This window comes from Triturus cristatus, chromosome 11 (assembly GCF_964204655.1).
Source record: "Triturus cristatus chromosome 11, aTriCri1.1, whole genome shotgun sequence".
Lineage (NCBI taxonomy): Eukaryota > Metazoa > Chordata > Amphibia > Caudata > Salamandridae > Triturus > Triturus cristatus.
The window spans coordinates 173,990,172-174,003,429 of NC_140594.1; the positions used below are offsets into that span (position 1 = coordinate 173,990,172).

General features: G+C 41.4%; 1 protein-coding gene across 1 annotated transcript in view; it reads left to right on the forward strand.

Moving 5' to 3' along the window:
• Positions 1 to 13,258, forward strand: part of RAD9B (RAD9 checkpoint clamp component B) — a gene marked incomplete at its 5' end in the record, with an annotated part of 711,521 nt that overhangs the window by 335,222 nt on the left and 363,041 nt on the right. The window contains one exon of the mRNA XM_085632854.1: positions 1,162 to 1,268. Within this exon, the coding sequence (XP_085488980.1) occupies positions 1,162 to 1,268 (107 nt within the window). The remainder of the gene's footprint in view (positions 1 to 1,161; positions 1,269 to 13,258) is intronic.

Here is a 13,258-nt window from a genome sequence, read left to right on the forward strand (position 1 = left end):
GGAGTCTTATATAGCATATAATAATAGAAACCACAGAAAAAACATTCATAAGCGTAGGATATGCTTTTTCTAACTCATATCATAGACATATGTTTAAATAACTTCTTAAATTCTGTGATAAACACAGTTAAAATGAAATTACTGACATACAACTAACATTCAGCAGTTATGGTTAGCTACACAGTCATAACTCATTTCAATGCTCATGACCTGTTACATCCCAAGCTCACTTCTGGGATTAAATCAGTCATTCCAGATTTGCAGAGTATACTACACTATTTCATTCCATCAACCATTGTTGAGTGTGGGGAGTGACCATGACCTTCTTGAGGATGATTTGCATTGAGTGGGTCATGCTGCCTCGCCCACCCCCTTGCCAATTGTTATAAATAGCAAACTAGATTTTGGGCATCTGCACCTATGGTGTATGCCATGTGTATTTGTTTAACAAAAAGCAGGTTGCTAGGCAGAATTTTGTTTCAATAGTTAAAAATGTAATCAAAGTGACCTAACTGCTTACAACGTTGTTTGTCTGTGTAAAGTAATTGTAGCAAGCAATCTGCAAGTCAGTTTTGCTGTACTGTGGTAATAACTTGGAATTTGACCTTTACACTGCCCAATATACTGCAAGTGAGCATTTATTAGTACTGCTGCTCTAAATAGGTTGCTATTGGACCACAATTATTTTCACATGTATCTATATGTCTGCGCATAACAGCAGTGTGTCATATGCTATTTGTTATAATTGTTGCGAGAGCAGTGAGGGACCATGACAAGAGGTGTAGCCTGGAGAGGTCATGATTGCCTACCCCTCCCTAAACAAAGGAATAAATAGCATGCAAATACTCCGCTCTTCTGCATACATCATTTATTGCATGGCACTCTTTCATCCATATTTCCTTTCTGAAGTATTTATCTAAATCAGACCATTAAATGTGAGCATCAAGGTAAAATCACACGGAATACAATAAGACGAGGTGTTTTCTTGTGTAAAGTAATTTTAACATGCAATCTGTGAGGCAGTACATGGTGTTTTTGTCAATCGTGGTGTACTGTGATAATACACTGGAATTTTTCCTTTACACTGTAGTAATGATGCACGTTTATAGTACATTTGTTTTGAAAATGTGTCAATTTCTTAATGTGTTATTATCATTTTAGGGTGATGTCAGATATAATTATACACTTTCCAACATATCAAGAGGAAATTACTTTAGCTGTTAGTCCATTAAAAGTTAGTTTTAAGAGCTATGCTGAAGAAGTTACTGGTAAGTTCTGATTTTACTTTGAGAAATTAAACTTGCTATTGTTCACCTAAATATACTCCCATACCTGAGCTCAGGCACCACGCATTGGACTGATATATAATGTATTCCTTTTTTTCTTTCTTTATTTGCATTATTTTATGAAGCACCTCATCTCTTCTGCTAAGATCTTACATAATGATTAGTTAGTGTTTTGGATTACATATGTAGGTGATTACTGTTCAAACATGTTCTGTATCTGGCCTCATTTTCATTCTTCATTCTGCATCCCAGTGGAAGATGGCAGCAGGGTTGGTAGCTAAAGTTAATTTCACCGTAAAGCTGATGCTCTATCTTTGCTAACTCCTCTCAAAGTCCATTGCTTCAGTCCTGCTGAGAGCTTTACTCAACAGCGAACCAAGGAGTTTGCAAATGCTGCTTGTTCTACCATAACTTTGCCACATGCTCTACCTACCAGCCCATATTCTCCCAGCATAAGACTTGGCACTGGCCTTATGGAACAGGATCTCTGGAGTCTGCCTCCCGTAGTCTGTCTGCTCAGACCAGTATCCCTAGGAATCTGGCAGAGCAACATTCTCTCTCTAGGGATCTCCATTGATAATCATAAGTACTGAATAGTCCCGCCCACGTGTGCTGTCCCTCAGGATACGCCTAGTAGAGGACTCACTCTCCCCTCGCTCCCACGACGTCCCATCTTCTGTGCCTCCTGCTGCCTGTGTCGCTCTTCTGTTCCATAATGGCAAATCTTCTCCCTGTCCCTCAGTGCGCGCCTGGAGAAGGTCCTGCAGTGTGGACATCTGTCAGGGATGTGGCTGCCAGGAAGGATGATGATACAGACATCATGGGGATCTAATTTAGCCTTCTTTCTACCACAGGCAGGGCATTTGTCAAATAAACATGGCCTTTTATTTGACTAAGGGAAAACTTTCCTGACAGAAAATGACAGACAAACACTGGAAATGTTGAAATCTGTCAAATGAAATAGTTGTCAAAAATTCCTGAGAGAAATTTATTGAAGAAAAAAGTCAAAAAGGCTGAGCTAGGTGCTCCAGATCTTGTCACTAGGAGCCAGTAAAAAGAACAGTGGTAACTGCCACCTACTGGGCACGATGGGATACTGGTGGGTTGTTAGCCCATGAAGGCACAGGCTCTCTTTTTATAAATGTGGAGTTGCAGCCTGTAAGTCAACATTGTCCATTTCCTACGTCATCTTTTTCCTTCGAAAAAGGTTTGTGAATGAGATTTGTAAAGACAAATAATGCAATTCCAGCTAATTTTTCCCTGTCCTTAAAGTATATATTAACCCTTTTAAATGCAAATTAAAGCAATTGGCCAATATACCCTTATTTATAGTCTGCAAAACATTTAATATCTTAAGTGCTTCATCAGACCTTATTGAAGAAGGGCAAACATCTACACTTAAGAAGAGATAATTAAAAAAAAAGTGCTCTGGGATCCCAGTACGTTCAGAGAACTAGGATTACAGGTGAGAAACCATTCCTTTTCACGCATAAACACCTTCCTGTGATAGCTGTAGTCCCCTCCTGTAGCACAAGTTCAACTTCTTTGCCTTCTTAATCTCAAATTACCCCCAGGAATAATATTAGTTCATGCCTTACCTGACCAAAGAAGCTGTAAGCAGAAACTGCTCATGTCTGTCAGCCTCTTCTATACAGCCGCTAGGATCAAGTACACTGGTCTGGCCATGAGGCTATTGTTGTGCTTCAATTTCTCAGACCTGAAGCTACATTACCCAGAACATAGCTATCCACCTTCCCTTTGATTAAAAAACATTGTTACACCACCAAAACCATATCACCGAAGATTATTCAGGCTTCTCAGCAGTAAAGAAGACTGTATACTATTGGTGTTTACAGTGTTACCCTGGAGTGAATGTGGAATAGTGGATTTATGAAAGGTGGTGTTGCCTGTGCAGGAATTTTGTGGAAGTTGGAATTGCTATTGGTACTCCCAGAGGACATCTTACTTAGAATTTCTGTACGCCATGGCTGCCATTCCCTACATCAACCAGTATGCCTCTACCTCAGTATCCAAAGAGCCTCTGTAGGAAGAAAAGGGGCTCTCTTGTTAACGTTAATCAAGCCAGACCACCCCACAATTGGTACTGTGCATACTTCTAAGGAAAAACTAGAAGGTGCTCAGCCTTATTCTGGATCTTAACAATCTAAACAAATGTATTTACCTGTAGACATTTATAATGCTGACTTTGGATCAGGTGCTGGCATATGTATAGTGCAATAACTGAATTTCCTTAGAGGACACTAAAGATGCTTACTTTCATTGTATTGTGTTGTATTTTATTGTGGAAAATCAACCCTACCGGTATTACTATTGGTTGTATTTGCTTCCTGTATGGGTTTGCAAAGATCCTGCTCCTAGTGGCATCAGTAAAAGCTGCACTGCTATCCATTTCTAGATGCCTACCTAATTTGAAGTCTGTCCTGGTTGGATGTGGGTCTGCAAAGTAGTTACCCTAACAAATGGTGAGGGCCTCCCTCTCGATAGTAGAGTAAGTGGCTTCAGGCCCGTGCAAAGTTCGGGACGCAAAAGCTACAATCTCCTCACTACCATTCGAGCGTTTCTGTAATAGTACCGCTCCCATACTCACACTGTTAGCATCAGTCATCAAAATGCTAAGATCTTCCCTGTTGAAAGACTTTAAGGGATGTGCAGAAACTATGCATTTCTTGATTTCTTTTAAAACCCATTCGCATTCATTCGTCCACTTGTATCTAGCATTCTTTTTTAGAAGACTGCGTAACACCGCAGTCTTACTGTCAAATTGTGGAACAAATTTGGCATAAAACTCAATCAAACCTAAAAAAGTTGATTCTTATCACAGGGTGATGGAGCAACCTCAATATCTTTCAAAATTTTCAATTTAGGTTTAACCCCATCAGCAGACACGTGGTGCCCCAAATAGTCAACACCAGACTGGGCAAATGTACATTTGTCTTTCCTCAGAGTCATGCCGTTTTTCCTCAAGACTTCTAAAACCATTTTTACTCTCATATCATGCTCCTCGTTATCTTTGCCATATATCAAAATATCATCCTGAAACAGGCAACTCCTTTCATACCTTTAAACAAAATGTCCTTCACCCTTTGAAACACAGAAGATGCCAACACCAAACCGAAAGGTATGCGTATATAGCGGAACGCACCTTCTGGTGTGATAAACGATGTTAAGTGTCTGGAATCATGGTCCAACTCCACTTGGGGGTACCCTGCTAACATGTCAAGAGACGTGAATACCACAGCATGATCTAAAGTGGATAACATTTCATTAATATTCGGTAAAGGTTGACGATCCACCCAAATATTGCGATTTAGATCGCGAAGATCCACACATAAACGTAAAGATTTGTCAGCCGTACGGGCCAAAATTATCGGGGACAACCATTCTGAATCTTCAATGGGTTCAATGATTGACATGGCATACAGTTTATCAAGCTCTTTCTTCAATTCTTGTCTGAGACACAAAGGTACCATTTATGGTATAGCATTACTCTTTAGGATGATGCAATGTTTGAAAATGCACAGCTTGCCTAAACGGTCACAAAATAGCTCACTGAATTCACTGATCCATTTTGACCCACTAAAATTTTGCACACTTCCAACAGCATTTAAACTTGAATTCATTAAACGATCTCTAGTTAATACTAAGTCAGGATGATTAGGATCCAAAACTATATTGAGATCACCTTGGTCGTCCCAACCCAATAAATTCCATCTATTTTTTACCACAAACACACTGATATTGACAGAATTGTCACTAAACTTCAGATTGCCCTTGAATTTGCCAACGACTTCCACTTTTTGCCACCATAAGCAAACAGCTTGATAATAGATGACCCTAGTACAACATCATGAATTTCGGCGAACTCACTTTCACAAAGAAGGGTAACAGGAGAACCAGAATCTGCCATAATCTTTACACTTTGGCTGTCAATTGAGAGGTCACATAACAGAGGTTTTCTTTTACCAATTGTTTTGATAACTACACATCTCTCACCAGATTGAACAGACTCCTCTTCACTAATCATTAAAAGATAACCTTCCCCACTCACACTTCCAGTGTCAGCATCAACGTCATCCACGCATACAGCACTAACAGCCTGTTTCCTTTGACTACTTTCTCTACAAATGCGAGAAAAATGACCTCTAGGGCCACATTTAAAACAAGTTTGACTTAAAGCTGGACATTGTTTAAAATTTCCTAAATGTGACCTACTACCACATCTTTAGCAAACAACTTCCTTATTAGTATTCAATGAGGCCTGACTGTTTTTTTTACAAACCTAAAATTTTGACTTTTTAGGTTTATCACCCCCACTTTTCTGTATGACATTAGCTTCCTTGGATTCGGATTTAGAGCGAGTAGCAGCTAACTCTTTCATGCAAATATCAGATTGTTCAATGCTCCTTGCAAGCTCCAAACCAGGATCCTCACTAGCCAAGAACCATTCTTGGATTCTCCTTTTACACGTTTTCTCAATTAATTGATCCCGAATGCTTTCTTCCTTCAAGTCCCGATAATTACAGTTCAAGGACAAAGTACGTAAATCTGAAACAAAATCATCAATGGATTCTCCAGGAAGTTGAAAAAATAACAGCAGAAACAGCAGAGCACAAGTAATAAAAACAAGCAACATACATGAAATGCAGTAAACTGTGCACATTAATAGTAAGCTGTGCACATCAGTGAAGAAAATAACGTTGAAATTCAATAAAATAAAAATAAAGGTTAGCTGTGTGCATCACATGAAGAAAAGAAGCAACCGTTGTCAAGGTTACTTCAAACACATTGCCGAAAATGGCTGCCAACATCGTATTGATGCATAATAGAAGAGCTGTGCGTATCAGCGTGATGATCAACTATCTGGTTGCTGAAGAAACAGCTGATGCGCAAATGCTGCTAACAAAACAGGCAATACTTATGGTGTGCCTGTCATCGTAAACACAATACCGATTGAAGATGGCCGCCGCACATACTGCGTGGCGTGTTGACGTCGTTGTATGCTCCAGAACTGCATAAACAGAAGTTGCGTGCGTACAGCCACCCAAATACCTGCTGCCGCAAGAGCTCGATCGCCCACCGTGCACGTGAGCTCAAAGATGTGCCTCCAAATGTCGACGCGGTCCGAAAAGGCCTACTAATTTCTTGGCCACGGACTCAGCAGGACAAACAGCCAGGAACTCCACAGCACAGGAGAAGACGGAAAACAGGAAAACGGCAACGCTGCAGGGCAAGACGTCAGCGCAGAGAGACCGGCACTCCAATCAAGTAGAAATGGGTTCCAGGAAGGGCGCAGGCAACATCAAAGAGGTGGACAGACTGATGGTCACTTGTTGCCACTGAAAGGGCGCACGGATCCAGTAGTTTATCAGGTAGATGCTTTACTGACCGTCAGACATGACCACCAGGCAGCAACTGCCGCCCACAGAATACTACATCCCCAACATTCCCAATTCGATCCCAGACCCCACAGTATCCAAAAAGGACATATAAATACAGCAGCGTCACGAAATTAAAATCCAGACAAGAAAAAATAATGAAAACACTATTTGCAGCAAATCAGTATTACAAAGTTAATAATAGCATAAATAAATATATGCCAATCAAGACGATTGCATAATCTGATAGGGTTTAGCTATATAAATTTATCGCAGAAAAATAAAATACAAATACGGATGTAATATAGAGTCCAAACCAAGCCAAGCACTTACTACAAGCATACTCATAATGAGCCTAAATTACACCAGACACTATTATACCTGCTAATTTGATTAATTATTTTTGCATACATACGTTCAAAAAATGTAATCCAATTCATTTTACTTCACCGATAAACCAGGAGGGGTGACTCACTTGAATTCCACCACTGCAAGAGCAAAGACAGAGCCACAGACTTCGCAATTGATATAAACTTAAGTTCAAGTAATGAAAAACATCGAGACCTGGAACCATTCCTGGGACTAATGCTACTAGTAATCCCAAACAAGATAGTAAAAGGCTCCAACAGAAAGACATTCATTTGAGAACTCAGCTACAGCGATAATGGATTCGAGATCAGGACAAATCACGACAACATGAAGTCGGTCTCCTTCTCCCTCTGAATGGTATCTAAATCAACGATTACTAACAGAAGGATACAACCTGTTCAGTAGTTGAGTAGAGTAGACAAGCCAACAAGAACAGCATTCCATTCTTCTAAAATTGGCAGCTTTGAATAGCTTAAAGCTAAATTGGCTCAGTTCTTTCCACTCCTTAGACATTATCATGAGCCCAGTTTCCTTCTTTATTTTCTGGAAGTACTTCGCCAGAAAATCAAAGTGACTACCACCTTGAATTTGCTTGTACCAGCTACCAATACCTCTCAATTTATATTTAAACAGCATTTTTAAAATAGCAGAGGACTGCTCTGCAAGGAATGCCGGAAACATCTGTAATAAACTTTTGATTTTCAAATAACTAAACCATAGCTTCTCCTGTATTGATCTTTCATAGATTCACATGCTCGATTCATTCACCTTCGTCGAAGTGGGAGTCCCACGGTACCATAATAAAGCAGTATGTATCATTATCATAGTCTATAATGGCAATGAAAAATCACTTTAATAGCCTATGGCCATTTAAAAAATGACCGAACGTCAGCCAATCAGGCAATTGCACCCTCTAGAATACTCCAAGAGAGGTTGATTCCATCAGATTTTCAACTACGTGTCGTGTGAAGGGAGTCTCCATGAGCTTTGCTCAATTTTCTTCAGACCAGTTTCTGGAAACATCTACTGCTACTTCTACCATGTCTGAGACATCTAAAGAATGACTCTTCAGGCCCTGCAAACATGTGTAAAGAAAAGATCCCCACAAGCAATGTTTGTATTGCCTCTACCCTCAGCACAAGGTAAAAGACTGTAAAGTCTGTCATACTTTTTCCACCGAAACCTTGAAAGACATGGAGGGGAGGCTTCTTCTGTCGCTTCGGAAAGCCAAAACACAGAGATCTCCATCTTCTGAGGGGGATAGTGAAACCTCTTCCACATCTAGGAGAGATCTCATAAGAGGAAAAGATCCCATGACTAAGGGACGTCAGATGAAGGCAGAATGGCCCTTTAAAAAATCCCACATTGAGTCTGCCAAGGACCACTCAAAGAAGGAGAAGAAAGGGCAAAGTCCTCATTAGAACTGTTTGGAATGGTTTTCTGGTTGGCTAGGGTTTGCACCCAAGCCAGGCAGAACCCACGACTCTAGTCAGGGCACGTCAGTTACACACCTATGATAACCTGTGCTCACCCTCTTGTACCTTGGCGCATAGAAGAAAGGCTTATCATTAGAGGCAATGTGTAAAGCTTCTGAGCAACACACTCACAATGCAACATAATAAATAATCCACAAAAGACACTCTACACAGGATTATATATATAAAAAAAAAAATATATATATATATATATATATATATATATATATATATATATATATATATATATATATATTCACTTAAAAAACCCTAGGTTTCACACATGTTATAGTTAGGTGGATATTTCACTCGTAAAAAACCAATGAAATTCCCCCGTTATAGTTAGTTCAGATAACTATAACTCGCGCGCCCGCAATCCACTGCTGATGACGTCACATATTACATCACTCATGACATGGTCAGTGGCATCCCTCATGACATCACTGATGACATCATCCTTGTGATAGAGTGGCGGCCGCGTGAGTTATAGTTATCTGAACTAACTATAACGGGGGAATTTCATTGGTTTTTTACGAGTGAAATATCCACCTAACTATAACATGTGTGAAACCTATGGTTTTTTAAGTGAATTTGCAAGGTTTTTTAAATGCTAATTCCTAACTAAAACGTGTGTGAAACCTATGGTTTTTTCAGTGAATTTGTACGTTTTTTTAAATGCTAAGTTATGTATGTATTATTATTTTTTTATATATTTATTTTACAATAAACTACGTATTAAAAAAATGTAAAAAACTATTATTATTTTTTTGGGGGGGTTTTCACCGTGGGCGCACCCCCGCGATTTAAAAAAAAAAAAATTAAAATGTTTTTTTCTGCCTTCGGGTCCTTCAGGGACCCCCTGACAAAGGCTGGGGGGTCTGGAACTCTCTACCATGCCCCCTTTTCACGTTCGCCACCTTCCTTTTTCACTCTTGCACTGAAAACAAACAAAATGGCGGCAGACACTTCCTGATTTCGACCGATTCGAACGTTGACTAACATGTAACCACCAATCAGAATTACGATCGCGCACGTTAGGGTGCTCGCACGGTGCGCGCACGGTGCACGGCTATAGATATGTATGTGCTTTTAACTGCAATTTTCTCAGGAACTACTGAACAGATTGACTCCATTTATGCAAAAGGCACATCCCTGAGCTGAGGACTACCTCTCTGCCAAATTTCAAGTAAGTCTGTTCAGCCGTTCGGGCTGTACCTTGGACTAAATGTCCCTATGGAAAATTGCATGGGGAAAACACGTTTTGGGACCCCCCTTTTTTCCCAGCCAACCGTCAACCGGCGCCAAAGTTATTCCAAATAGAATGTTGCGGATTTCCTATGGAAACACGGTCCTAACTATAACTATCTACTGGCGACTGCCAGTAGATTATATATATATATATATATATATATATATATATATATATATATATATATATATATATATTACATTGTACACAAAATCAAACCAAATTACATGAATTATAATTGTAGTGCATATTATGCAAATACACAGATAGCACTCACTATCCTGTACAAGGCAGGAATAAAAACAACATAAATCATAAATATTGTGCATACTATGCAATTGTCAAAACATTACAGTGCATGTACTTTTGAAGGTACCACTTGTTCTGTAGCATGATACATTTCCAAATATGCAGACTGTAGACATGTGACATCAAGTCTCCTCCGTAACTACAGGGCACAGAAGTGCCTGCATGTCTACTAAACGTACTACGGTATCCCGTAAAGTGATGAGCCCCTTAAGGTGAAATGCAGGCCAAACTACACTCCCAATGAATAGGGGCTTTTCTGTAATTTGTGAGCTCCCTGTAATATGTGGAACAAATACATCCCCTTCTACTTGGGGTTTTCACGTAATTTCTTGAGACCGGGATCCCACCAGACGAATTCCTCCACATCGAAGTGGGGAAAGAGCAATGCTCCCTGAGCCCTCAAGGGGTCATCCCTGACAGTAAGAGGAAATCCAAACATCTATGGGAGTAGCACGGCTTCAATGGGCCAACACTATGTGGGTTCAGCAATCGCAGGGGACCCCCCAGGCCTCTGCTCCGGGATATTTATTTGATTTATTTATTTGAAAAGTTTGATATAGCGCTGGCTAGACCCGGAGATATCAGAGCGCTCTCTATGAGGACAAGCATTGTTTCATAGCATAGTTACAAGTTACTACGTTGCAAGATACACAGTTTCAAAGCATAGATACCAGTTGCTGGAGCGCAGTTGCATGCATTATAAACAAATACTTAAGGGAAAAAGCAGGCAAGGGGAGAGATTCTGGGAGAGAGGATAGGAGCTGGAGAGGGAGACCAAGAATGAAAGAGGGAAAGCGGTGGCGGAGGGAGAAGGCAGCTTAACCGGGAGACACGGAAAAACAGTGTCCAACGTCCAGTGTGCAGTGATCCCAGTCAAAAAGGTGTCGTTCCCACACTCTGCGCTTCTGGTGTGGAAAGGCTTGAAAAGTAACTGATGTCAGCGCACCAAGGTGGTGCCTATACATGTAATGCGGAATTCACTTCCGGCGCGGATGACACACGGAGCCGATCGATGCCACTACCGGTGCGCAGGGATACAGCTCACGAAAAATCTTCCAGATCTAGTCTGACACCTGGGGAAATTCAAAAGTACAGACTCTACAGCAAGATATTGTCTGTACCAGACAAGGCGTTACCGAAGGTAAGCTACTTGTTCATTACAACCCATAAGCAAGATATCCTGGCAAGCCGAGACATTATAGGGGACAGTACCAGCATTATGATGAATCGCCTTCTCGAGAGGGTGCAGTTCAAGTGCCTACATCTCTGTTTCAAGACCTCCATGCAATGCTAAAGGACTATCATAAAAGGTTTCTTGAACCTCCACAAAAACAGTCCACTGCTCCTCCTCTATCTCCATCTCCCAGAACACCAAGGCCTGTCTCTCCACCTATAATGTTCAGCATGATACCTGCATCAAACATAGCAGCATCCCCTAGGGGATGATCCATCGTCATCTGATGATGACAGAGAAGAGGGAGAGATTCCGGACAACCAGCCTGCCCACGACGAAGAGACAATTAACTAATTCCCACTCCATCACCTCCTGCAGCACAGCCTGTCGAATCACCACCTGATAACATAGGAAGATTTTACAATTTGATGGAGAGGGCTGAACAAAGATTCCAATTGCCGATAACAGTCAAGCAGTCTGACTGCTTTCTCTACGATTTTAAAAAGCAAACAAAGAAATTGGTACAAGCCATCCCCATTGTAGACTACATATGGGAAGAGAGCACAAAGATTATGAGGAACTCGGCAACTGTAGCAGCAGTATAATAAATACGAGGTCCCTGAAGACCGTCCCGCTTGCCTTATAGGGTTCCCCGAGCCAGACTCAATAATTTCGCAAACGGCTCAAAGCCATTCTAAGAATTCCCTCCACTTCGTACTCTGCTTCGCCAGACAAGGAGGGCAAGCGCTTGGACAATATATGGAAGAGATTCTCCACCATGTCTGCCATCATGGTTTGGGCAGCCAACTTCCTGGACTTTATAGGTCGCTACGACAGACAAATGAGGTCTGACATCAGCGCCTCACTGAACTGGTGGTGGAGGACAGAAAATCAGAGACAAGAAAGATCTTGCAAGAAGGTGAGCACACGTCATCAGAGATCATAGACTGCGGAATGGACATAGCCTCCACCTGATTTCAGCAGCTAGCGGGAGCTGCTAACAAGGTTGGTTCAAAGCAACAACTTTCCAACCAGAGGTGCAATCCAGAATCTCAGATAGATGATGCTCGGCTAGCCATCAAAACTTACACAGACACAGCTAGCTCTCTAGGCACTTTACAGTTTCAAAAGCTGTCCTTTCATGGAGCACATGGAAGAGGCTTTTCAATATACAGAGGTAGATACCAGCCCTTCCAACAGTACCAGCCCTTCCAATCACAACACAGGTCATCTTACCAACAACAGCCCTATTGCTAGCCACCCACGGCGGCATACAATAAACTAGGGCCTAGAAGTAAACAGACCCCCAGGGTCGAGATACCAGCTGCAAACAGTGACCTCAACCAGGGCCGACTACCCCCCACCCTTCAAAACTCTGGGTGTGAAGATTGCCAACTACCTCCCGCAATGGCAGCAAATAACATCAGACACCTACGGTCATACCCTGGAGTTCGTCAAGAGACCACCAATCACTCTATCAAAGGGAGCGCACCCACCTCGTCTTTACTTACTCAGAAAAGAAGCCCTTACCATGCTAGCCAAAGGAGCAATAGAAAAAGTCCCACATCCTCAGAAGGGCATGGGTTTCTACTCCCATTTTTTCCTAATAAAAAAGAAACCAGGGGAATGGCAACCCATCCTAGACCTCCGGATATTAAACAAGTATCTATAGAAACAATCCTTTTGCAGGGTCACCCTCTCCAACATCAAGCATCTCCTAAACTACCGAGACCACATGAAAACTCTGGATTTACAGAATACATACAGTCACATCTCCATACATCCCAAACATTGCAAATACCTACGCTTCTCTACAGCCGGCACACATTATATTTATAATTCCGCCCATATGGCCTCAAATCAGCTCCCCACATTTTCCCCAGATGTCTAGCTGTTGTGGCTGCCTTTCTCATGAAGGACAGACATCAGGTATTCCCCAACCTCGATGACTGGTTAATAAAAGCAACACTAGCAGCTCAAGCGTCCAAGACCACAGAGGC